Source organism: Ailuropoda melanoleuca, chromosome 9, assembly GCF_002007445.2.
Source record: "Ailuropoda melanoleuca isolate Jingjing chromosome 9, ASM200744v2, whole genome shotgun sequence".
Taxonomy (NCBI): Eukaryota; Metazoa; Chordata; class Mammalia; order Carnivora; family Ursidae; genus Ailuropoda; species Ailuropoda melanoleuca.
In genome coordinates this window covers 29,534,506-29,560,642 of record NC_048226.1, presented here as the reverse complement: position 1 = coordinate 29,560,642, position 26,137 = coordinate 29,534,506, and the positions used below count along the sequence as shown (strand labels likewise).

General features: G+C 49.0%; 2 protein-coding genes across 6 annotated transcripts; one reads left to right on the top strand and one right to left on the bottom strand.

Moving 5' to 3' along the window:
• The first annotated feature begins 1,255 nt into the window (after nucleotides 1-1,255).
• MPI (mannose phosphate isomerase) lies at nucleotides 1,256-10,641 on the top strand. Of its 2 annotated transcripts, none has more exons than XM_002922973.4 (8): nucleotides 1,256-1,399; nucleotides 1,886-2,013; nucleotides 2,910-3,110; nucleotides 3,819-3,960; nucleotides 4,304-4,486; nucleotides 6,263-6,436; nucleotides 7,197-7,399; nucleotides 7,741-10,641. In XM_002922973.4, exons 1-8 carry the CDS (start codon nucleotides 1,384-1,386, stop codon nucleotides 7,957-7,959), a joined length of 1,266 nt encoding a protein of 421 aa, XP_002923019.2. In that variant the 5' UTR covers nucleotides 1,256-1,383; the 3' UTR covers nucleotides 7,960-10,641. The 2 variants fall into 2 exon arrangements, with proteins under 2 accessions (XP_002923019.2, XP_011227895.2); XM_011229593.3 differs by having other exon boundaries at nucleotides 2,894-3,110.
• On the bottom strand, nucleotides 9,481-15,682 carry FAM219B (family with sequence similarity 219 member B). 4 transcript variants are annotated; one of them, XM_034668035.1, is made up of 5 exons: nucleotides 15,051-15,356; nucleotides 14,755-14,842; nucleotides 13,956-14,033; nucleotides 13,495-13,543; nucleotides 9,481-12,015 (listed from the first exon to the last, which is right to left on the bottom strand). In XM_034668035.1, exons 1-5 carry the CDS (start codon nucleotides 15,262-15,264, stop codon nucleotides 11,851-11,853), a joined length of 594 nt encoding a protein of 197 aa, XP_034523926.1. In that variant the 5' UTR covers nucleotides 15,265-15,356; the 3' UTR covers nucleotides 9,481-11,850. The 4 variants fall into 4 exon arrangements, with proteins under 4 accessions (XP_034523926.1, XP_034523925.1, XP_034523928.1 ...); XM_034668034.1 differs by having other exon boundaries at nucleotides 9,481-12,018; nucleotides 15,051-15,351; XM_034668037.1 differs by having other exon boundaries at nucleotides 11,881-12,015; nucleotides 13,385-13,543; nucleotides 15,051-15,682.
• Between the last annotated feature and the right edge of the window lie 10,455 nt (nucleotides 15,683-26,137).

Below are 26,137 nucleotides of genomic sequence, written 5' to 3'. Positions count from 1 at the left end.
TGAAGCTTCCTTTGAAGAGCAGGCTGATTTATCTGAGCTGGGGGACCCCAGGGGAGGTGGATGTCCACAGCTGGGCAGACCATTACAGAGAAAACAGCAACCCTTATTTCCCCTGGGCATGTGAGGTAGAGACTGTGGGAATTGGGAAAGGGGGGATGGAAGCAGAGTCAGGACTGTAGCCCCTCATTCCAGGTGCCTCAGCTGGCTGCCCTCCTCCTGGGTTGCTGACTGAGGTCCGGATGTCAAGGCCTATTTCTAGAGGATTTAGCAAGATTACCCCACAAACAAGGCCCAGCCTTCAGCATGCACAGTTCTAGGTGATTCTCCCTGACATCTGTGTGTGTGACATGTGAGCAGCTCAGCCTGGAGGAGCGACTGGGGTTTTGTGTCTGCAGTACTTCGGGCAGGGAGGAGCACCGAGCACTGACTGCTTTCCTGCCCCTCACACCATCCCATCTCACTCTCCCACACACCTGTCAGGCTGACATTGTTATCTCCATTTTATAGAGGAAGAAACTGAAGCTGAGGTGGTTAAGGGCCTTGCATGTGACATTTGTCATCATCAAGCATCAGTGAGTCCCTACTTAGATCACAGCAATTCTTTGCTACTGACTGAGCTACTCAGTAAAAGCTGAAGTTCTCGCAATGGCCCACAAAGTTCTGCCCACCGCCTTTCCTCTCTGATGACCTCAAGTGTACCCTGCCCCCACACACATGCTCCCTCTGCTCCAGCCGCATCGGCCTCTCGGCTATTTACTCCAGAATATGACCCGCACATTCCCACGTTCCCATGTTCCCACCGTAGAGTCTTTGCTCAAGCTATTTCTTCTGCCAGAACATTCCTCCTCACCTCCAAGTCTGTGCTCAGTCCTCCCCTCCTCAATGAGGCTTACCTTTAAATTTAAAATTCTGCAACTGCTAAAATTTTAAAATTTAAAATTCTGCAAACTGCCTCCCACTCCCTCCCCTTACTTTTTGTGGTACTTATCTTTCAACATACTATATGATTTACTTATTATACTTATTTGCCCATCTTTCCTTCACCAGAATGTAAGCTCTATAAAGGCAAAGGGATCTTTATCTTGTTCTCATTTGTATCGCCAGCCCGTGGCATTTTGCCAGTGCTCAGTAAATCTGTGTCCAATGAAGGAACGAACGAACGAATACTGAGACCCAGGATTGTGGGCGGGAAGTCTCTGGGCTGCTGGAGGCTCCTGGTGACGGCTGGAGGGTGGGAGAGGCGTTCAGAATCCGCACGAGGAGCACGGGCCTCCAAGGAGGCCCTCGAGGAACTACATTTCCCATGAAGCTCTGGGAGCAGAGAGACCGCGAGTTCTTCCGGGAAGGGCATACGTGCCAGAAGCCTGGTCCGGTACCGCGAGGATGGCGGTTCAGCAAGGTGGGCTGTCGGCTGGGGTGCAGAGGAGCGTGGGGGTGGGTGGCGTCGCGGGGACCCTTCCCGACCTGATATGCCAGGTGGGACCCAGGCTTGCGACTCCGCGGAAAGACGGGTGGGCTCTGGACAGAGGAGGGGGCACCTGCGATAGGGATTGAGCCGTTATTTCAGCCCGCAGGAGGGTCTTGAGGGGACGAGCCGCGCATGGGTCACTTCGAGACGGGGTGTCGTGTAATAGGTTCCTCCCGCTCCCTCCCGGTCCGTCCACGCAACTACCTCCTTCAGGTCTGCGGAGAAGCCTTACCGCCCGCTTTACAGATGGGAACATCGAGGCCTGCGGAGAAGGGTCTCAGCAACCTACAGACCCCTTATTTGACTTTGTCCCCCAGACAGAACCCTCAGCTCGTGACTAGTTTTCTCAGGACCGTAGGGTCAGGCCTCAGGAGTGAAGTGGAAGCTGACCCACTGTCTCTTTCCCCCTGCCCCCAGTATTCCCACTTTCCTGTGCGGTGCAGCACTATGCCTGGGGGAAGATGGGTTCCAACAGTGAAGTGGCTCGGCTGCTGGCCAGTAGTGACCCACAGGCCCGGATCTCAGAGGACAAGCCATATGCAGAGGTGAGACCCGGGTTGTATTTCACTTTATATATATTTTTTAAAGATTTTACTTATTTATTAGAGAGTGCAGAGCAAGAGAGAGCACAGGTTGGGAGGAGAGGCAGAGGGAAAGAAGCAGACTCCCCACTGAGTAGGGAGCCCAATATGGGGCTCCATCCCAGGCGAAGACAGGCTCAACCGGCTGAGCCACCCAGCTGCCCCCGTATTTCACTTTAAGAGCAGATGAACTAAGGGATTCCTCCACTCAGAGGGCCTGGGGTAGGTCGTGTGGATCAGCTGGGAGAGGGAGGCAGCAAAGAGGGAGGAGGTCCTCTTGGCTCTTCAGATTCCAGCAGGTGATGAATCCAAATGGTAGCACCAAAAGAAGAAAGGTTTTGTCATAAGAGGCTGGGATTTTCGGTACTGTCTTTCTCCCCAAGAACTCTCAGCGCTTACTGAATTTTAATTCAACCCTCTTTGACAATTAAAACGTTTACTTTGACTAGCTTTTACATTTTAATAGCCTAATATGTGTATTTTTCCTGCCCATTTAGGTGAGATAAAGCCAAAGCATAGCAAGGCCTACTTCTGAGATTGGACTAAGTGAATGTTAACCCTTCTTAGAGGCATTTGAGAGAGCTCTTTAGTGATCTCGACAGTGCAGGTGTCATTCTCATTGGACAGATGAGAAAATCGAGGACCGAGGGACCAGAAATAATTAGTCCAGGCCTCCACAGCTGGTTGGAGGCAGAGCCTGAACTGGGTCTCCGGACTACTGGTGTTCAGGGGTCTGCTGCCTTCCTCTATGTCTGTGATGGCATGAGCATTTATACCCAGGCCTGCGAGGCCCATCTCAGGATTCAGGTTGGTGGTGCCAGGTTCTTCCTCTTTCCCTCCCAAGTTTCCTGTTTCTCCAGTTGTGGATGGGGTCCCACCCCCGGGGAGATGCCAAGATCCTGGACAATCGCATCTCACAGAAGACCCTAGGCCAGTGGATCTCTGAGAATCAGGACTGCTTGGGCTCAAAGGTCAAGGACACCTTTAATGGCAAGCTGCCATTCCTCTTCAAAGTGCTCTCAGTTGAAACGGCCCTATCCATCCAGGCACACCCTGACAAGGTACAGGATCACAGTGGGGTGCAGAGGTCAAGGTACAAAAGAACTCATGTCAAGGCCCTCCCTCTACTTTTACTGCTGTTTTTTTTGGTTTTTTTTTTTTTACCCCACCCACACCGCACTCCAGCCCAAAGCTAAATCCAGGCCTGATGACTCCTAATTTAGCTCTGGAAGGCTAGACGCTGGTGACACATGCTGGCAGCTAAGTCTCAGCGGACAGCTGGCCAACCCGTGCCAAAGGAGCTTCTCCATGCTCTTTCTTGGGTTCCCCTCATCCAGCGAGGACTACTCATATCTGCTGTTTTCCACCCTGGCTCTCTGGGGGGAGAGCTGTTAGCTGTTGCCTCAGCTCCTAGGCATTTGTCTGTCCAAACTTCTCGTTTCTAGAGGGAGAGTAAGACCCAGAGAAGACAGGGATGTAGCCAAAGTCACGCAGCTTATTCATGTCCGAGCCTGGCTTGGTGTCTGGGCTTCCTGATTCCCAGTCCAGGCCTCTTAAAGTCTCCCCCAGATTTGGCCCGTGTTCCTGCCCTGGGTTGGCTGAACCCTGAGTTTCTGCATTACGCCCTGACTGGGCCCATTGCCAAAAGTATGATGCCACTGCTGTCTGGCGACGGGGGAGGGTAGAGAGCAAGGGCTGGGTGGGACTGGTGTCCTGCTAGGTGATGACGGCACCTTGACCATCCCCCTCTTTCCCTGGCCGTCCCACAGGAGCTGGCAGAGAAACTGCACCTCCAGGCTCCGCAGCACTACCCTGATGCCAACCATAAGCCAGAGATGGCCATTGCCCTCACCTCCTTCCAGGGTTTATGTGGTTTCCGGCCCATTGAGGAAATTGTGATGTTTCTGACAAGTAAGGTTGGGCAGAATGCTGAAAACATGCATATTGGGCCTACGATGCATGGGCAGCCCCAGGCAGAGCTGGAACAGTGGCAGAGAACAGAGGCTCAGTGTCACAGGAACTGAGGGGCTGGTTGGCTGATGAGTTTTTGAAGCTACTGGGGCGGGCCTGTGAGTCCAGGATCAGGTGTGGTTGCTGAGGCAGGTGGTGAGCGGTCAGTTTTTACCTCAGAGTTTGCTTAGCATTGCCTGGCTCCTTGGTTAGGGATGGTATGGGCAGGCCTCCTCCGACTTCCCGCTTGTTCGGGTTCCATCTTGCTCTTCCTGACACGGGCCCCGGCCCGGCCTTCCCGCAGAGGTGCCTGAGCTCCGGTTTCTCATTGGGGATAATGCAGCAGCACAGCTGAAAGGAAGCATGAGCAGCGACTCCCAGGCGGCGGCCTCTGCGCTGCAGAGCTGTTTCTCCCACCTGATGAGGAGTGAGAAGAACGTGGTGGTGGAGCAGCTCAGCCTGCTGGTGAAGCGGATCTCCCAGCAAGGTGGGTGCTGTGGGCCTGGGGGCAGTGCCCCGTCCTGCCTTGCCCCAGCACAGACACTAGTCCGTGGGGACAGGGTTCTCAACCTTTGGCTCAAGTGGAACACCAAAATGGGCCTGAGATGACGTAGATGGCCTATTAGCAACTGAGCATTTCTTTCCGTCTTTGTGGAGCAGGGCCCTAGGTAGAGTGCTGCTTCCTAACTGGCTCTTTCTCTGGAGGGCTGGAGACAGACGGGCCTGGACAGCTACTAGGAGGTCTTCCACCTAGGCTTTCTGAGACTTCCCCGGCCCTACAGTTGCTCGCCATGGATGGATTTATATTTTGGGACTAGAGAGCAGGAAAGGGACAAGGGGATCCTCATCTCCTTCTCTCGAAAGGCCTGAAGCCCAGAACTTTCAATCACTAGATCTTTCCTTTTTTTTTTTTTTATATGTATGCATTTCCTTAAACACCTGCTCTGTGCCCAACCTTGTGCTAACTAAGGAGAGTTCAGGAAATGACTGTGATGGGTGTGGTTGTCGCATCTGGGTTGGGAAGGCGGTACAAGTAGTATCAAACAAGGCAGAATGGACTCCAGCTATGAGCTTATGTGGCGCACGTGGTGAGGCCCCGGCTCCTTCCCTAGGAGACCCCAGAGCTCTTCTGGTTCTCTCTACACATTTCCCCTGTTACCTCTGAGCCACAGAGAACTATTTTATCCAAGCATATCCTTTGCTTTGGGTTTTTTTTTTGTTTGTTTGTTTAGTTTTTGGTGTTGTCTCTGCTCGCATGCCTCCCCTTTGGGGCTTGCACTCTCAACAGAACAGATTACTCTTGCCAGGAGCTCCCAGAAGCCCGTTCCTGTGTGAGGTGGAACCTTTCACACCTGCGAGTCTATATCATCACATGCACACTTGTGAGAACCGGGGTTTTCTCCAGGCCGGGGACCTGTCTCTTCGAACTTTGTGTGCTCCCAGTGCTTAGCACTGAGCGGATATTCACATCTTTGTGTGAAGACTGAGAACCAGCCTCCACTCCAGACCAGCTGGTTTCTTCACTTTGGCACTGACACATTCAGCTTTCACTTACTCATGTCCTCCCCCCTTCAATGCACACTCAAGAAATTTCAGCTCACCACCCCGCGCCCCACCCCCCATTTCCAAAGCCTTCCCCCAGTACTCTAGCCCAGGCTGAGGACACATTTTTGGTCCTGGGCATATCCTGCCTCTTGCTCTCTGGGGTGACCAACCATCTCAGTTTGCCTGGAACTTTGTGATTTTCTGAGACAACAGTACTTTCAGGGCTAAAAAAGAGAAGGGCCTGGGCTGTCTGGGACGGTTGGTCACCCCATATGGAACTCTTGGGTTATCCCCTAAATAGATGGAGCTCTGTAGCAGTGGTTCTCAACCAGGGGACACTGGCAGTTGTCGGAGACATTTTTTGTTTCAAAACATGGGTTGGGGGTGCTATCTTGTGGGTAGAGGTCAAAGATGCTGCTAGCCATCCTACGATGCACAGGACAGCCCCCACGACAGAGATTACCTGGCCCCAAACTTCAGCCCTTTCAGTGGCTGGAATGCTGGCATATAGACAGTCAGAGTGGGGACAGTGGTGTCTGTGTGGGCTGGAATATCAAGGAAGGCTGGCCCCCAAAGGGTGGGGAGGTGGCTAGGAGAACATACCCACCCGTTTCTGGATTCCTGTGGGCAGGGCCCTCCCCAGGACTTGCTGGCCAAGGTGGGCTGTGAACACCACTGAGTGTTCCTAAGTGGCCTGGGGGTGCTCTGTGACCCTCAGCGGCTGCTGGAAACAACATGGAAGACATCTGTGGGGAGCTCTTACTACAGCTGCACCAGCAGTATCCAGGGGATATTGGATGCTTTGCCATCTACTTCCTGAACCTGCTTACCCTAAAGCCGGGAGAGGCCATGTTTCTGGAGGCTAATGTGCCCCATGCCTACCTGAAAGGAGGTGAGCCACATTTGTTTGTTTTTAAGATTTTATTTTTAAATAACCTTTGTACCCAATGTGGGGCTTGAACTCACAACCTCAAGATCGACAAGAGTGGCACACTCCACTGACGGAGGCAGCCAGGTGCCCCAAGGTGAGCCACATTTTAGCAGCAAGCCCCATTACCAAGCCTTGCTTCCTCATCTAGATAAAAGGGGGAGGGGAAGGTCAACGGTCCCGTCCAGCTCTGACCTCCCAGGGTTCCTGGGGTGAGCTGGGTAGTGGTCAGTAGGGATGAAGAATGCCAGCTTAGTGCTAGACACTGCTTGAATCTTCACACGGACCCTGTGAGGTCAGGATACTCTCATGCTTCCCCGTCTGCATGTGTGGGAACAATCTAACCCCAGGCAACATTGGCTCAAGACCTTTCATCTCTCCCCTGCATCACACCACCTCTGCATGTCTGTCCTACCTATCCAGAAACTTTTGTGAGAAAATACATTGCCCCAGAAAGGGGTCACATTTTGACTGTTGGCTATTTATCCACTCATGGACAGGATTCTGTGGTAGAATAGAGTCTGGGGAGGGTTGGGTCTTCCCCAGGGGATAACATGATGCCCTTTGGTATCTGATACCTTAGCCCATTCTCCTGGATTATGCATTTCACACATTTTTGCCTAACTCTGCAGGGGGTTCATGGCCCTCAGGAGGCCCGGCCCTGGTGAGCCAAACTCCAAGACATCCTTCATCAGGTTAACACATGACAACTGTCTGTCCCCAGACTGTGTGGAGTGCATGGCGTGTTCAGACAACACCGTTCGTGCTGGCCTGACACCCAAGTTCATTGATGTGCCAACCCTGTGTGAAATGCTCAGCTATATTCCCAGCAAGGACAGGCTCTTTCTTCCAACACGGAGTCAGGAAGACCCCTACCTCTCTGTCTATGACCCCCCTGTGCCAGACTTCACGGTCATGAAGATGGAGGTGAGTGGGAGCGGGGATGGCTATGGTGGGTGTCTTGTATGGCATGAAAAAGCCCGGCAAGGACCACGATGTGGAGTATACCTGGAGCTGCGTTCCCTTTCTTTTAAGCTCGCTTGGAGGTGGCAGTGGGGGGTGGGGGCGCACACACGACACAGCCACAGGGCCTACCCAGTCCTCTTTGTACCAGGGACCAGACATGGGCCTCCATGCTGACAAGAGCCTGAGCAGTGGGGTAGAAGGTGGCCGAGCTCTCCCTCTGGCTGCCCGAGGTTATCCCCCCACCCCCATGAGCTGACAGGCACGGAAAACGAGCTGCATCATCCTGTTGTCTTTCTGCCCAGGTCCCTGGCTCCAACACTGAATACAAGGTCTTGGCCGTGGACTCTGCCAGCATCCTACTGGTGGTTCAGGGGAGAGTGACAGCCAGCAGTCCTACAGCCCAGAAGCCAATCCCCCTGCAGCGTGGTGGGGTGCTTTTCATTGGGGCCAATGAGAGTGTCTCACTGAAGCTCACCGTGCCCGAAGACCTACTGATGTTCCGTGCCTGCTGCCTGCTGTAGACACCACAGCCTTCGTGGCTCTTCTCTGACAGTCACCCCAAATCCTGGCCAGCCTCTCTTCAGGTCCAGCTCCAGCCCCATCCCTGCTCTGCATGAGCGGGGGTAGAGTAGTGAGCTTGAAGCTAGTGACTCCGGAGCAAGCCTCAGACAAACCATCTTTCTCCTGGGAGAGGACCCTGGTGAGGACTAAGACCTGATACTCCCCTCATGTTCTCACCATACCTGAGCCAGGCTCTGTTCCAGCCGATAGCATTAGGCAGGCTGGTAAAAATCTATGATTAGCTCAGCATCACTCACAGCAAGAGGGGAGGTAATTAATTTCTAAGAACAGGGTTCTGGCCCTGGGACTGCCCATTTCCTCAGCTGCAAAGGCGGGGAGAGTAGGCCTGTGGACTGGTATTACTCATTGTCACCCTCTGGCTCTGTCAAAGCAATTAAAGACCACTCGTGTTGAGGCTGTGAGGTAGAGCAGTCAGCCTTCAGCGCTCCAGTCCTTGAAGTGGGCTGATCGAGCCCTTCCCGGATGTCCAGTGTTTGCTTTACTGCCTGCTTCCAGCAGCTCCCCGAGGTGGGTATGTATGGAGCCTTCTTACAGGAATGTGTGGGTGGGGCAGCCAGCTTCAGCTTTAGACGCGGAGCTTGCAGGCCAACCTCAGATCCTGCAGATGGGGAAGGTGAATCTCAGATAGGTAGTCAGTGCAGGATTCTTGAATGTTTTCAGTCGGCCTCAGGGCAGGGCTCAGCACCCGAAGGCCAGCAGGCTGGATCTGGCCACACCCATCATTTACAATCCGTCTAGCTGCTTTCAGGCTACAGTGGCAAAATGGAATAGATGCACAGACTGCATGGCCCACAAAGCCCAGAGTGTTGACCGGCCCTTCACAGAGAAAGTCTGTCAGCCACTTCTTAGAACACGTTCAGTCGTACATACAGGGATTGGGGGACAGGACGATCCAATTCGTGTTGTGAAGAGAAACCTAGCTTTCTCTAACTGGCAGAAAGTATGGCGGACATCTACTCCCCTGTGCCTACCCTCCACAGGTGGGACACCTCTGCAGGAGGTGGCACCGCTGTCTGAGATCCCGTCACCCCAGACTAAGCAGAGCCCCAGGCCGTTCACTCCCTCCTGTGGAGTAAGGGTTTAGACTGGCACAAAAAGGTCTTTCTGGGCTGCTGCCCATACCAGACCACCTGCACAAGGGAAATCCAGGAAACCACTTCAAAAAAATTCTGGCCAATCTGTTCTGGGGGTTTTTGGCCTCCACATTTTCTTCAGCTAAAACGAAAGATGACCTGGCAAAAGAAAAGGTCTGCCAAAAGGTAGGCCATCTGAAGAGAAGTGCTGTGCAAAGGCCTGCTCGCTCCAATGACGCAGCCTGAAGATGATGCCCACTGGGACTAGCAGGGAGAGGGAGGTCCTAGGAGGAATGGCCACAGCTGGGGCTGTTAGGCTCTTCATTTCAGCATTCAGAGGGCTGTGGACTAGGGCTTGTTAAAATCCTATTGCAACACAGAGACAGCTTAACTAGCATGATTGTGTTTATTCTTAGAAACTTCCAGGGCTGTGGAAGCCTAAGCCAAGAGTTCTGTAGAGTACTCTGCAAACACCACACACATACTCCCTGTGTGAGGTTAACGGTGAATACACCCCGCCTCTCCCCAGGACACTCACTTGCAGAATACCTAGACTCTGAATTAAGGCAGTTTGGCTCTAGGCACCTTGGTGCCTTTACGGGTGACATCTAGCCTGGGACTTCTGGCCCCAAACAACAGATCATTTCTACCCTGCCTAGCTGGCCTGTTCCTACAGCTTTCCCCACAAAGGTAATGCCTTCCACATGGAGTCAACCAGTTCTGGAACATCCTCTCCAGGAACAGATGCAGGCAAATACATCAGTTTAAAGTAACAACCATCTGGAGGGCCTTGGTCTTGGGGCCCTGCTACCACCTTCACCCACAGCTGCTGCTAAATGCTCAGGCTATTCTGTCCTAACCAATTCCCCCACACATATGTGGCCCCACACTGGGCTTCCGGCTACCACCGCTGTCTCTTGACACCGCCCTGCGTCTGTGCCCTCTCTGCATGTGCACTTCGGCACCTCTGCGGCAGCCAGGAAGGCCTCAAACAGTCTCGGTGGGTGGACGAGGCTCTGGGATGAAGATGCTCCCCTGTCTTCAAACGCCTGCAGGTGCTTGGCATGTGAGGCACCTGTGTGGCACTGCAGAGACCCATCCCGAACCCGCCTGCGTCCCCGGTTCCCAGACCCCAACCTGAGGTGCCTGTGCCCTCGGTCCCAACTCCCTCCTGCTGTGACGCTACCAGATCATACAATGTTAACCACGGCTCCCTGGATACCATATATTCTTCTCAACTTTCTATGCTTCCACAGAAGCACCAAGATAAGGGCCAATCAAGCACTGACAGACCACCCAAGTCATCTGGCCAGGCCTTTCTAACTGACCTCCTCAGCCTTCCAATCACCTCATGCGGTAGAACCAGAGTCTGTGCCATCCCTCATTCCTCTAGGGGCCACAGGACATCAAAATAAATCACCAGACTAGGCACTTCCCATGTGGGGCCCACACCCCAATCCTGACTACCATGCGCCTTAGGCTGGGAACCACGTCCACTCTCCTTCAGTCCTCACCACCGCTCTAGGTGGGGTAAAAAAAAAAAAAAAACACTGAACACAATTCTAGAGAGGACTGGTAGAGCAAGAGATACCATCTGGGGTGGGGGCGTGGTCACTGGGGAGATTATGCCTCTCAGCTGTGCTCACACTGAGGGTTGAGGCTGGGTTGCCCGAGAAGTTTACTCAGTATCTGCGGGGAGACCCATGCTGGAGTGAAGGGAAGCCCTCCGCAATGGCCGATTTATCTCCTCAGGCAAGAGCCCTGGAAGCTGGCACGCGTCCCTGCCCATCCTGTGAGCCTCTGTCCACGTCAAAGCCCACACAGCTGCACCCGTACACTTCTCACCCATTGCTCTTCTCAAGTTTCAAAAGCTAAATAGGAAGGCACCTGACTGCTCCCTGCAGCTCCCTCTGCTGGTAACCCAAACCTGCAGGCTTCTGGGGTGAGCTCCAGGCCCTTCACCCAACCTTTACACTCAAAAGACTGGGTGTTGAACTAGCCAAGACCAAGGCAAAGAATGGTAACCAAGGAAGGACAAATAAATAAATATGTACATAGTGGAGCAATTTTTCTCTAACTAGGGGTGAGCTGACCCAGTTGGGGATGCTCTGAGTCCAGGGATTCTGGAAGCCTTGATCCTGCTGTGCCATCAAGCAGCGGGCTGTATTCCCTGCCAGAGCCAAACAGGTGCAAGGGGAAGAGGGCCAAAGGGCCTTGCTTTATGCTTTCCTGAGGGTCCCATCGTGGAGCCAGGAAGACGGAGCATTATGGAATTTCTTAAACTGGTTCCCAAATAGTTCAGCTATTTTTCAGAGACTCCCAGCTGCAAGCCATAAAGTGCTATTTTCTGCTTCCATACAACACCATCCAGCACAGCCCGGGCACAAAAGCTCGCTGTCTCTCCACTGAGCAAGACAAATACCAGTCAAGATATCTGAAAGATATACTTAGCCAACTTTGTCACCACAAGAATCAGAATCCCTCTGTTCCTGCCCGAACTAAAGTGGTTTTTCCAAACTCTGCTCTAATAGCAGAGGAAAACCGCAGAATTCCACCTATCACCCTATGGCCCAGATGGAGGCCTCTGGCCTGAGAAGCACCAGGTAAGGCGTAACTGCAAGTCAATGACCTTCCCAGAGGGTCAGTGCCTCCAGTGATTCTGGGGCTGACTGCAGCCCCCACTGCACTCTGTGACCTAAGAAGGGCCAACATGGCTCTGCAGGTATGGTGACCAGGGCCCATCTTAGGGGGTTATGTCTACTGGAGGGTACAGGAGGAAGAGTTCCCAAGACAGCACCAGCAGCAGGAGCACGTTGAAGAGGCCATAGGCTTGGGAGGAATGAGGTCCAAGTCCTCATCATCTGGAATCTCATCCAGGTGATACCCATCCTGGAGCAGCTGCCGGCTCACATCCTGGTTCACCTGCTAAGAGCAGAAGAGGAGAGAACTGTAAGCCAGGTGGCAAAGCAGAAATAACTACTGCCCAAAAGGCAGACCTACATTCCCTTACCGGGGCTTCCTGTCCACACTCCACCCTCAGGCCAACTCCACGCATCACTGGACTACATGAGGAAGTAGGCCCACCCAGCAGTGAGGGGCCCCAGCAGCCTGAGCCAGTACTGTCCAGGCTGCAGTGTCACTAACTCCCGGGAAGCTGTTCTCACTAAAGAATCCTAAGGCATCTGATGTAAATATCAGATTCCAGATTGATTACTTTTGAAAGTCTATGGCCCGACCGTTCTGGAACTGGTCCCTGTGAAGGCAGTTGAAGAATATGGGACAGTGATACCAGAACAATGGGGCAGAAGACGAGCTACGTGGGAACAGGGTGGGGAGCAGCTCTGTCTGCACTGCTGGTGAACACGTCAGCCTCGCCAGCAGAGCCTGTTCCCTGCCAAGTGGAACCTGTCTGCCTCACTTTACCAGTTCTGCTGAGCAGAAGGAACAGGAGGTTGGGAACAGTGTAGGACTTTCTCTGGCTCTTGGCTAATTTTTCTTTTCTTAGTTTTAACAATCTTAGGCACCTAGATATTCAAGGAGGATAAAATTTACAAACTGCTTCTATTCTCTTTGGCAGAAACTCGGGGGGGTGGCCAAGGTTTCCAGAACAAGGAAAAAATAACAGTGGCGTATAGTCATGTCTCTAGCACTCTGCCACTACCTAAGGAAGTAAGCTGCACATGCCAGAACTTTCCATCCCTGTGTCTTGTCTGGGACCATCACTCTGGAAATGTGTCCAAAAGGCCAGCTCACTGGCATCTCAGTCTGAGTTCCCACTGATGGAACAACTGAAGGAACACAAGTTGTTTGGCCTGGAAGCAAGCAAGCCTGGTGGAGAATGGCCAGGGGAGGGACAGGAATGCTGATCTCAGATAAAAGGCAATCAAAGGAAGGGACACTAGAATTACTGGGTGACGCTGGAGGGCAGGCCTAGGACCACTGAGTCCATCCTGCAAGAGACATTTCAAATTAATAAGGAGACTTCTGTAAGAGCTACCTAAAGAAGGAATGTGAGTGTGAGTGTGTGTGTGTGTTGGAGGGAGGACAGACAGCAAGGCTTCTTAGAGGGAGTGAGTACCCAGTTACAAGCAGCATTCAAGCAAGTAGAGGCTGGTAAACACTTAGGTGGGATTTTTCAAGAGGATTCCTTTTCTAAGTGGTCATCTGGGCTAGAAGACTTGTGAGGCCCTTTCAGCCCTAAGGGTCTATGGTCTCTTGGATTTTCAACAGCTTTCCTCAGACACCTATACTGCTGGGGAAGTAGGGCAGAACAGAAGATTGGAGAACAGACCGGAAGTCTGGCACAGTGCCGTGCATACAGCAGGCACAAGACAAGCATTTGGCAGTGGCGGTGACGCTGCCTGCAGCCTGGCCCCGTGCAGAAAGGCGCTCTGGACTTGCCTCTGCAGAGGAATACCCGGAGGAGTATCTGGATTCCAGCTCCCCATCACTAGGAGAAGAGGAAAATGGTCAGTTCAGCGGGATGCCTGTGGAGCCCAGCTGCAAATGGCAAGGTAGAGAGCATGCAAGGGGGTCTGGAGGACTTGTGAAACAAAGACCATCACAAAACTCAAGCCCAGAATCTGCCACGAGTACCACTGGCTCTTCACATTGGCTCTAGCAGGGATGGGGTCACTGTCATCAACAGCGAAGATGTAACAGGGGAGGATGATTCCCCCACACAAGGCTAGTGTCCCAAATCGAAGAGCAGCATGGTCACTGAGTCCTCTTAACCAAGCTATCCTGGGAAGGGATAATGCCCCGAAGACGACAGCTCTGGAACATGCATGAAGGGTTTTGGAAGAGCTCTGCAGTTTTGCCCAAGTCACTCCCCAAGGGGTATTTTCAAGGAGAGCACTCACCTGTCAGAGTCGAGGGACACCAGGTTTTCATCTGGACTCTGACTAAGGGCAGTATAGCCCTTGTTAAACTTCACTGACCTGAGGGGAGATGGGGAAGAGACCAAGCATAGATGAAGCAACATTTCACAGGCAAAGCCAGAGTGCTTGCCCTTATGGAAAAAGAACTGACTGTAGTACTCCTGTCTTGCCTTCCGTCACACCGCCACCACCGCTGCCCTGTAACTGGCTACAGCCACTGGGAAGATGCACTTCCCCACACCACTCCCCCCACTGCTCCTGAGGAAAAGCACACCTACTCTTTTGAGAACCGGGAAAGCTCCACCACTTCACCTTACTTCAACCAGAGAACAGAAAAACTGCCAGCCCTGGGGGACATCTCTTCTTCACTTCTCTGTTTGAGCTCTTATCTATAAGAGGCGCTGGATAAGGTTCTATCCAGACCTCAGAGTTTTACCATTCTGTTGAAAAAGAAATTCAGCACTGGCTGTTCCCACACTGCTGCCTATCCCCACTCCTAGGGAACCTAGCCACTGTGCTGCTCCCTAGTTTGACACTCAGACAGTGAATGATCCTATGCACTGACCAAACTGTTACGCCAAAGCCCTTTCCTAGACATCACTTAATCCTTAAAGGGAAAAAAAGGTCATTCCTCTTCCCACTATAAAACAGTGAAAAAGACGAGTTGGCGTCAGGTGAATCTCTAGCTCGGTCTTAAAACGTGAGAACTCTGCCTCCCAGCCTGAGAACCAAGGCCTTTTCTGGATATTGCTTGCACAGAAGAGGCGGCGCCTGCTGAGACCTTTTCGCTGAAGAGTCGGGGCGGTTCGGCGAGGCCCGCAGCATGCCTTTTCTCCGCAGAACAGCTTTGGCCAGGTCCCGGTGCTTCTCTGGAAGTCAAAGGGCCCGGGTCAGAGGGGTCTTCCCCACTTCGCCGTGTCTCCCAAACGCCAGGAACCCGCTCTCTCCGAACAGATTTTCGGGGACGGGAGCGGGCTAGAACTGCCCCTCCGGGGTCGCCCCAGCAGGGCTCCGGAGCCCGCCGGGGGACCAGGTAGCCCGCCCAGGCAGAGACACCCCCCATCGGGCCGCACTCACGCAGCTTGGCCTGAATGGAAGGCGCGCGCGTCACCATGTACGGCCCCCTCTTCTCCACAACCACCGGGGGCCGCTCCCCCAATCGGGGGACTCCACTGCCGCTTCTCCCGAAGGGCAACCCCGTAGTTCCCGCTGCGCAGTCCAGGGTCCCGCCGGGGCGGGGTCCCGGGGTAGACATCCGTACCCCGGGCCCGCAGGGATCCGCGGTCGCCATGCCTTGGCCACGGCCCGCAGCGACGCAGAGCCCCGCCTCCTGGCTTTAAGAGTCGTGGGCAGGGAGGGAGGCGGTCTTTTCCGAGAAAGATGGCGGCGCGCAGGCGCGGGCCGTATCCGCCCAAGCTCTCCGGCCCCGCCTGCTGTGGGGATGGCACAATTGGTCCGCACTCCCGGGGTCTGGCTGCTTTCAGTTCCGGCTTTTGAGACACACCGCGCTACTTGTAGTCGGCCGGAATCTGGGCACGTCGAGGCCAATTCTGGCCCCAGTGGAAAGAAAATATCGATATTTACGGAGGGCCATGGCTGTGCGCGCGCTGGGCGGAGCTCTTTACCCCCTGGCGTGCACGCGCTCTCCGCAGTGTTTCCGCGTGGGTCCTCGCTACATCTCGAGCTCCCAAAGGCGAGCCTGGAGAACCTGGGTTGAGCCGAAAAGACCTGTATGAGGAAAGGAGATATTAAGTTCCCTTCTCCAGAAAAGGAAACAGGTCGGAGAGAGAGGTTCAACGCCTTTGAGGCGGTCGGACACTAGAGGCATTGCCTGGGCTGATCCATCTAACGTCAAACCCACGTTATTTCCAATACTACTTGGTGCCCCACCCTCTCTAGGCCTCAATTTACGCATTTTAAAATGGAGCCAACATCACTACCCGTCGTACAGCGAAAAATAAGTGCAAAATAGGCTGTGGAAAGAAGGGTGAAAGTGCACTGAGTCTGTGTGTGGCAGGGCACGGAGCTGTCATGGCTCTTGACTTCTCTGGCCCCCAAGGGATGTGCTTGTGGCTGACTGGAGAGAAGCTCCAGATCCTTGTAGGAATTGCCAAATCTCATGAGGCCGCCACAGGCTAATTGATTGGCCTCCAGCTGGTAGATAACAATATGCAATCTTGAGTCCCCAAGGCCACCCAAACAGTTGAGCAGGACTATGCCTTAGGCAGTATAGGAAAAAAGAATTTAGGACTGGGGTTTTAGAAAAATCACACAAGAATGTTGACTATTTTGGTAGATTCCACCCTTTTTTAAAAAAATTATTTATTTTATATATAGAGAGAGCACGAGCAGCGACAGAGGGAGAGGGAGAGCGAACCCCAGGCAGACTCCCTGCTGAGTGCAGGGTGAGAAGCGGGGCTGGATCCCACAATCCTGAGATCATGACTGAACGGAAACCAAGACTCCTTCGCTTAACTGGCTGTGGCGCAAGGCGCTCAGACCCCTGTTTTAGACTTCCAGAAACAGCAATTTCATATAGCTCAACTTTTTTTTTTTTTAATAGGCTCCAGTCCTAGTGTGGAGCGCATCTAGGTGTTTGAACTCAAGACCCTGAGATCAAGACCTGAGCTGAGATAAAGACCTGAACTGAAATCCACCTCTTAATGGACTTAGCCACCCAGGCGCCCCCATATGGCTCAACTTTATATTAAATTTTCATGACTTCCCGCCGTAGCCAGTTATTCCTATCATGCAAATGAGGCTTAGACTTGGTTAAATTCACCAGTTACGTGGGAAACCTTTGATTTGAACTCAGGTCCCTGTGGACACCAAAGACATGTTTTTCTCATGGCTATGCTGCCTGTTAAACTGATGGGGACTTCACCAAGGGCCAAAGAAAACGGGACCAGAACCCACATGATGTCACAAAATTTCCAGGAACTTGTAACTCTCATTCATGCCCCTCCTAGATCTCCCATCATTAATGGTCAGTTCATTGCTATCTGATTGAACATGTTCTGCCACTTACTGGGCAGGTATTTAACCCCTTTATATCTCCATTTCTTTAGCAGGGAAATGGGGGTAATAATAGTATCTATCCAACAGAACTGTGAGGTTAAATTGTAAAGCGCTCGGAATGGCACCTCGCATATAAGAGCTCAAGATATGTAACCTTATGGGGACACGCAACTCTTGATCTCAGGGTTGTAAATTCAAACCCCTGAGTGGGTGTGGAGATTACTTAAAAATAAAATCTTAAAAAAGAAAAAGTAATCTTAAAAAACTTAACAGTGTTCTAGGAACTTAGTGTTTATACTCACTCGGTTTTACACTTCCCAAGGGCGGACTGCCTTGTTTATTTTTTAACTCTTGTTTTGATCCCTTTCACCTATTTGCCACACCCTGGCAACAACCAATCTGTTGTCTGTAACTATGAGCTTGGTGTTTTTGTTTGTTGTTTGTTGTTCTTATTTGAGAGAGAAAGAGAGCGGGAGAGCATGAGCTGGGGGAGGGGCAGAGGGCAAAGCCGACTCCCCACTAAGCAGGGAGCCTGATACAGGGCTCCATCACCGGACCCCAAGATCATGACCTGGGGCAAAGGCAGAACTTTAACCAACTGAGCCACCCGGGCACCCCTATTTTATTTTTTTAAGTAATCTCTGCACCCAGTGTGGGGCTCAAACTTAGAACCCCGAGATCAAGAGTCACATGCTCTATGGGCTAAGCCATCCAGGTGGCCCTGTTTGTTTTTTAGATTCCACAGATAAGTGAGTATTTGTCTTTCTCTGTCCAACTTATTTCACTTAGCATAATACCCTCTCAGGCTCCATCTATGTTGTTGTAAATGGCAAGATTTTATTCTCTTTATGACTGAATAGTATTCTATTATATATATATGCCATATTTTATTTATCCATTCCTCCATCGATGGACACTTAGGTTGTTTCCGTATCTTGACTATTGTAAATAATGCTGCAGTGAACATGGGGGGGGTGGTGGTGGCATATATCATTTCAGATTAGTGTTTTCATTGTCTTTGGATAAATACCCAGAAGTGGAATTACTGGATCATATAGGAGTTCTATTTTTAATTTTTTGGGGAAAACTCTATATACTGTTTTTCATAGTGGCTGCACAGTTTGCATTCCCACTGACACTACACGAGGTTTCTTTTCTCCACATCCTTGCCAACACTCATTATTTCTTGTCTTTTTGAGAAGAGCCATTCCAACAGGTGTAAGGTGAACCTCACTATGGTTTTGATTTGCATTTCCCTGATTAGGGATTTTGAGCACCTTTTCATGTGCCTGTTGGCCATCTATATGCCTTTTTTGGGAAAATGTCTTTTAGGGTCCTCTACCTTTTTTTTTTTTTTAATTAGAGAGAATGTGAATGGGGGGGGGGAGAGGCAAAGGGAGAGGGAGAGAGAGACTCTCAAGCAGGCCTCTAGCTCTACACGGAGCCCAATACAGGGCTCGATCCCATGACCCTGAGATAATGACCTGAGCTGAAATCAAGAGTTGGACATTTAATTGAATGAGCCACCCAGGCACCCCATCCTCTGCCCATTTTTAAATCAATTTTTTTTCACTATTGAGTTGTATGAGTTCTTCATAGATTTTGGCTATTCACCCATTGTCAGATAAATGATTTGCAAAGATTTCTCTCATTTAATAGGTTGCCTTTTCATTTTGTTGATGGTTTTCTTTGCTGTTCAGCTTTTTATTTATTTATTTATTTATTTTTTAAAGATTTTATTTATGTATTCGACAGAGAGAGAGACAGCAGCGAGAGAGGGAACACAAGCAGGGGGAGTGGGAGAGGAAGAAGCAGGCTCATAGCAGAGGAGCCTGATGTGGGGCTCGATCCCGTAACGCCGGGATCACGCCCTGAGCCGAAGGCAGACGCTTAACCGCTGTGCCACCCAGGCGCCCCATGTTCAGCTTTTTAAAAAAGATTTAAAAAAATTTTTAGAGAGCACGCACACGTGCATGAGCAAGAGGAGGGGCAGAGGGAGAGGGAGAGAGAGAATGTCAAGCAGACTCCCTGCTAGGCATGGAGCCCAAAGCAGGGCTTGACCTCACAATCCTGAGATCATGACCTGAGTCGAAATCAAGTGTCAGATGCCTAACTGACTGAGCCACCCAGGCACCCCACTGTTCAGCTTTTTAGTTTGATGTAGTTCCACTTATTTTAGCTTTTGTTGCCTTTGCTTCTGGAGTCAGATCCAAAACTCATCACCAAGACCAGTGTCATGAAGCTTACTGCCAATGTTTTCTTCTAGGAGTTTTATAGTTACATTCAAGTCTTTAATCCATTTTGAGTTAATTTTTGTATATGGTGTAAGATAGTAGTCTAGTTTCATTCTTTTGAGTGTGGCTGTCCAGCTTTCTCAACACCATTTATTGAAGAGACGGTCCCATCCTCATGGTATATTCTTGTCTCCTCTGTTGTCAATTAGTTGACCATATATATGTGGGTTTATTTCTGGGCTCTCTATTCTGTTCTATTTTTTTTGTAAGATTTTATTTATTTATTTATCTGAGAGAGAGCAAGCTAGAGAGAGAGACGGAGAGCACAAGCAGGGGGAAGGGCAGAGGGAGAAACAGACTCCCCACAGAGCAATGAGCCAGATGCGGGGCTTGATCCCAGGACCCTGAGATCATGACCTGAGTTGAAGGCTGACGCTTAACCAACTAAGCCACCCAGGGGCCCCACTATCTTTTCTATTGACCCATATGTTGTTGTTTTTTTTTTTAAAGATTTTATTTATTTATTCGACAGAGATAGAGACAGCCAGCGAGAGAGGGAACACAAGCAGGGGGAGTGGGAGAGGAAGAAGCAGGCTCATAGCAGAGGAGCCTGATGTGGGGCTCGATCCCATAACGCCGGGATCACGCCCTGAGCTGAAGGCAGACGCTTAACCGCTGTGCCACCCAGGCGCCCCGACCCATATGTTTTTATGCCAATACTATACTGTTTTGATTACTACAGCTTTGAAATATAGTTTGAAATCAGGGACCATGATGCCTTTAGCTTTTTTCTTCTTTCTCAAGATTGCTTTAGCTATTCAGTGTCTTTCGTGGTTTCACACAAATTTTAAGATTCTTTGTTCTATTTGAGAAAAATGCTGTTCAGATTTTGGGAGGGATTGCATTGAATCTATAGATTGCTTTGGATAATATGTATATTTTAACAATAGTAATTCTTTCAATCCATGAACATGGTATATCTTTCCATTTGTGTCTTACTCAATTTCTTTTGTTAATGTCTTACAGTTTTCAGAGGGCTTTCACCTCCTTTATTCCTAGGTATTTTGTTTTTGAAGCAATTGTAAATGGGATTGTTTTCTTAAATTTCTTTCTGATAGTTCATTGTTGGTATATAGAAACAACGGATTTTTGTATATTGACTTTGTATCCTGCAGCTTTACCAAACTCATTTATTAGTTCTAGCAGTTTTTTGCTGGAGCCTTTACAGTTATCTATATATAATAGGTTATCTGCAGATAGTGACAGTTTTACTTCTACCTTTCCAATATGGATGTCTTTTATTATCATTCTGGCTAGGACTTCCAACACTGTGTTGAATAAAAGTAGTGAGAGTGGTCATCCTTGTCTTTTTCCTGATCTTACTTTCAGCTTTTCACTTTTGAGTGTGATGTTTGCTGCAGGCTTGTCATATATGACCTTTATTATGTTGAGGTTTACATACACTGTATACATACTTTGTTAAGGTTTTATCATATATAGATCTTGAATTTTGTCAGATGCTTTTCCTGCATCTATTGAGATGATCACATAGTTTTTATCCTTAATTTGTTACTATGGTGTATCACATTGATTTGTGATTTGCAGGTGTTGAACCTTCTTGGATCCCCAGAATAAATCTCACTTGATCACGGAGTATGATCCTTTTAATGTATAATTAAACTCAGTTTGCTAATATTTTGTTGAGGATTTCTGCATGATGTTCATCAAGAGTTAATTTTTCAACCTGCTACTTCCCTCTGAAACTCTTTTCCCATCTCACAGGTTCAGACTGTCTAGCCTTTGACTTCTCCCATTATTGGTAGAGCAGATGACTGCATGAATCTGCAGGTCTTTGTGGGGTCCCAGGTCACCAGCTCCACTTTCATACCCACATTAATTCATGTCACCTCCTTCCAAGGAAGATACATTTCCCAATCTTCACCCCATCCTTATGTGGCACTATCATACACACTTCACATATGTATAAGGAAAGTGAAGTGAGGATCACAGGGATTAACTGATCTGCCAAAGACCACAAAGTTGTAGAGGTGAGGGTTGAATTCTTACCTGCCTCAAAAGCCTGTCCTCTTTTTGTACCAGTCAGGTGTGTGTCTTTAATGTTATAAGACTGAATTTTATCCACCCCCTACCCCCATTCATATGTTGAAGCTCTAACCCCCCAGGGTAACAGTTGGGAGATAAAGCCTTTAAGGTAAAGTGATTAAATGAGGTAATAAGGGTGGGGCCCTAATCCAATAGGACTGGTATCCTTATAAGGAAGAGACACCAGGGATGTGTGAACAGAGAAAAAAAACCTATTTTTTCATTTTATTATTACATTATTGTCTCCCATCAGCTGATGGGTAAATATAATACAAAGATGCTAGGACATACTCATCACATCTGTCTTGAAGGGATCTAATTGGAATTTCACATCATCTGTGTATATTATAATTTTTATTTTTTAAAAAAGATTTATTTGAGGAGAGAGAGAGAGAGAGAGATCAAGCAGGGGGAGGGGAAAAAGGAGAGGGAGAAGCAGATTCCCTGCTGAGTGTGGAGCCTAAGGTGGTGCTTGAACCCAGGATCCTGAGGTCATGACCTGGGCTGAAGTCAGACGCTTAACCAACTGAGCCACCCAGGCACCCCTTAATTTTTATTTTTTTAAAGTAGTCTCTACACCAAACGTGGGGGTCAAACGCAGGCACCCCTCATCTGTGTAGTACTCTTGCCAAAAATGTTTAACTGGATTTTAATAATGAGGAAACAGAATGCAGATTGTAGGGCATTCTACACCACCACAGGCCTGGACTCCGGAAAAATAGACTGTACGTATTTTATGGCAAATTTCTTGAAGTATATGAACAGTATTATGGTAGTATAGGAAGAGAAAGTCCTTATTTTTAGATATCTGCTTAAGTATTTAGGGGTAAAATGCCATGTCTGCAATTTACTTTCAAGTGGCTGAGGAAAAAAGTGTATATATACTAGAAATAAAACAAATGTAGCAAACTATTACTTTTTAATTTTTCAAAATAAAGAATAAGGAAAGAAAAAGCTCAAGACCTCATTCTGTTAGGGTAGAAGCCCCTTTCATCACCAAGCTGTGGAAGCATATTTTTCTTTAAATTGTGAACATTACTGTCTACTTCTTTTAGGTAGAACTAGAGTCCATTAAGCTAACAGAGGTAACTGTTTTCTCCAGCACAGTAAAGGCATCAAATTTGACTTCTAGACAATGGGGGAACTGACAGGACAAAACGGGCATCTGATAGGAGTAAGAGATTTATCAGTAGATTTAATTTATCTAATCACCTCTGCCTCTTCGTAATAGGCCTATGATTTAGAAGTTAGCTTGCTTTGAAAATAATTTCCATTATTTTAGATTAGGGGTTGACAATCTTTTCCTATAAATGGTCAGACAGAAAATATTTTTGACTTTGTGGACTTGTGGGTGTCATGCAGTATCTATCCCACCTACTCAGCTCTGCCACAGTAGTGCAAAAGCAGCCATAGAAACAAACTGCACTACGCAAATGTACTTAATGCCACTAAACTACACACTTAAAAATGGTTACGATGGCAAATTTTGTGTATTTAAGCACAATTTTTTAAAAACTCAAAAAAAGCAGGGGCACCTGGGTGGTGCAGTCAGTTAGGCATCTGACTTCTGGTTTCAGCTCAGGTCCTATCTCAGAATCCCGATTATCAAGCACAGTGCTTAGAATGGAATCTGCTTTAAGACTCCCTCTGGGGACACTAGGGTGGCTCAGTTGGTTAAGTGTCCGCCTTTGGCTGAGGTCATGATCCCAGGGTTCTGGGATCGAGTTCCTGCATCAGGTTCCCGGCTCAGCAGGGAGCCTTGCTTCTCCGTCTGTCTGCTGCTCCCCTTGCTTGTGCCATCTCTCTCTCCCTGAAAAAAAAAAAAAAAAAAGACTCCTTCTGCTCCTGGTGGGGGGGGGGGCTGGCTTGTGCATGCGCATGCACTCCACTCTCTCAAATAATCTTGGGACACCCGGGTGGCTCAGTTGGTTAACCCTCTGACTTTGGCTCAGGTCATGATCCCAGGGTCTTGGGATCAACTGGGATCAAGTCCCACATGGGGCTCCTCGCTCAGCGGAGAGCCTGCTTCCCCCTCTCCCTCTGCTGCTCCCCCTGCTTGTGACCTCTTTGACAAATAAGTCTGTAAAAAACAAACAAAAAACACTTAAAAATATATAAATAAAAACTCAAGCAGCCACAGGTAATATGCAAATGAATACGTGGCAGTGTTCCAACAAAACCTTGCTTATGGGCAATGAATTTTGAAATTTCATATGATTTTTTTTAAAGATTTTATTTGACAGACAGACAGACAGCGAGACAGGGAACACAAGCAGGGGGAGTGGGAGAGGGAGAAGCAGGCTTCCCACCCAGCAGGTAGCCTGATGTGGGGCTCAATCCCAGGACCCTGGGATCACGGCAGATGCTTAACGACTAAGCCACCCAGGCGCCCCTGAATTTCATATCATTTTCTGTCACAAGATCTTTTTGATTTGCAACCATTTTAAAATGTAAAAAACAATTTTTAGCTTGTGGGCAGCAGAAAGACAGGTGATGGCCTGGATTCAGCCCAAGGGCCATAGTTTCCCACCCTTATCTTGGCAATAAAGGAGATACACAATGAGAGCAATTTTTAAAAAAGATTTTATTTATTTATTTGACACAGAGAGAGGGCACAATCAGGGGGAGCAGCAGAGGGAGAGGGGGAAGCAGGCTCTCCGTTGAGCAAGGAGCCCCATGTGGGACTTGATCCCATGACGCTGGGATCATGACCTGAGCCAAAGACAGATGCGGGGCTCAATCCCAGGACCCTGAGCCAAAGACAGACGCTTAACCGACTGAGCCACCCAGGCACCCCAATGAGACCAATTTAAAAGGCAGTGCTTATTTCTGCAGTCTCAGGCACTGTTTTAACAAACTTTAAGGGGCTTAAAAGTTAGCGTTTACAATAAACTTAGAGCACCCATCTGTTTTGAGTAGCACAAATGACTTAGGCAAAAACAAAATGTAGAAATCTCAACAGAACGTAAGATGCAAAGAAAACAGTAACTTCCAGCAAGCTACCAATTCTTTCCAGCTCCATACAAAATCTCCAGCATGTTGAAGAAGTGCCAACACTTTAACTACCACCATCTTTCCAATTACCCTCTTGGGACTTAATTCTTTTAAGATTTTGTCGTCAGAATGAGCAAACACAAGCAGGGGGACCAGCAGGCAGGAGAAGCAAGCTCCCCGCCGAACAAGGAGCCCAATGCCAGACTCAATCCGGGGACCCTTGGATCATGACCTGAGCTGAAGGCAGATCCTTAACCAACTAAGCCACCCAGGCATCCCAGGACTTAACTATTCTTCAGGACTCCTCCCTCCTGCCTCACTGCCTAGAATCACTTCTTCACCACCTCTGATTCAGCCACAAGTTCATTATAAAAGCCATCACCCAAGCTCAAACAGCCAAACTATGGAATATTATACCCCATTAAAAAGCAGGAGACAGACTTGTATTAATTGATATAGAAAACTGTCTAGCAAAGGGGAGATAAGGTTTGTAAAGCAGCATGCAAAAGTATATACACACGCACAAATGAGAAACGTCTGGAAAGACGGTCATTAGAATACTATCAGTGGTTGTAACTGGGTGGGTATTTCAGGTGTGTTTTATTTTTGTACTTTGATGAACATGTATTATCTTTAAAATGAGAAAACCCAGGAGTGCCTGGGTGGCTCAGTCAAGCATCCGACTCTTGATTTCAGCTTGGGTCATGATCTCAGGCTTGTGGGATCGAGCCCCATGTCAGCTCAGTGCTGGGCATGGAGCCTGCTTGAGATTCTCCCCCCCTCAACCCCCACCTGTGTGTTCTCTCTCATGCTCTCCACCTCTCTCTCAAAAATAAATAAATAAAATGAGAAAACCCAGTAAAGGTGTTTTTATTTTAAGGAAAAAAGACTGCCATCAAAAATTCCTTAAAAATTTTTTTTCTTTATTCCAGTTGTGCTTAAATATACTTTGGAGATATTATATATTTACAGATGAAATGACATGATACCTGAGATCTGATTCAAAATATTTGGAGGGCACCTGGGTGGCTCAGTTGGTTAAGCTGCTGACTCTTGATTCCGGCTCAGGTTATCATCTCAGGGTTGTGAGATTGAGCCCTGCATCGGGCTCTGCACTCAGCAGGGAGCCTGCTTGAAGATTCTCTCTACCTCTGCACCCCCCACTCACTTCACTCTAATAAATAAATAAATCTTCAAAATATTTGGAGTGGGGGTAAGTAAGAATATAGATGAAAAGTGTGGCCACGTACTGATAATTGCTGAAGTGGACTGATGAGTACCTGGGAACTTACAATACCCTTATCTTTGTAATTGACATTTTCTGTAAAAGTTACTCCTCTCTTTCCCTCTAAATGTAGTTGCTCCTGCAATTTCAGCCATTAGACTACTTTACATTTGCCTCCAAATGATCTTAGAAATTCCTCCCTTTTGCTGTTTCAAACCTTAAATCTTAAATTCTTTACTCTTTGGCTCTTTCCAGAACTCTATGCCTATCCTACCCACTGATGGCTGTAATTTGACAGGTCCAGAATCCAATGTAGTTTTTTTTTTCTTAAAGATTTTTAAGTAATCTCTACACCCAGCATGGAGCTTGAACTCACAACCCTGGGATCAAGAGTCATGTGCTCCCCTGAGCCAGCCAGGTGCCCCAAATGCAGTACTTTCTCCACCCTACACCAAGCTCCTCTTTTTGCCAACTCCAATTTTCCCACAAATGGTACCATCTCTGAAATCTGTAAAATGGCCTTCCTAAGAGCTCTGATTCCCCCTCACTGAATTAGTAACTACGCCTAAATAATGTGACTCAAAGTCATC

What these genes read in the sequence shown, in the direction of transcription:
- MPI (XM_011229593.3), top strand. Translation starts at nt 1,304, where the DNA reads ATGAAGCTCTGGGAGCAGAGAGACCGCGAGTTCTTCCGGGAAGGGCAT. An exon ending in TCCAGGCACACCCTGACAAG is followed by an intron (nt 3,111 to 3,818) that starts GTACAGGATCAC and finishes GCCGTCCCACAG; the next exon opens with GAGCTGGCAGAGAAACTGCA. An exon ending in TCACGGTCATGAAGATGGAG is followed by an intron (nt 7,400 to 7,740) that starts GTGAGTGGGAGC and finishes CTTTCTGCCCAG; the next exon opens with GTCCCTGGCTCCAACACTGA.
- FAM219B (XM_034668034.1), bottom strand. Translation starts at nt 15,264, where the DNA reads ATGGCGACCGCGGATCCCTGCGGGCCCGGGGTACGGATGTCTACCCCG. An exon ending in CCCGACTCTTCAGCGAAAAG is followed by an intron (nt 14,034 to 14,754) that starts GTCTCAGCAGGC and finishes ATCTCCCCTCAG; the next exon opens with GTCAGTGAAGTTTAACAAGG. An exon ending in CCGGGTATTCCTCTGCAGAG is followed by an intron (nt 12,019 to 13,494) that starts GCAAGTCCAGAG and finishes TTCTGCTCTTAG; the next exon opens with CAGGTGAACCAGGATGTGAG.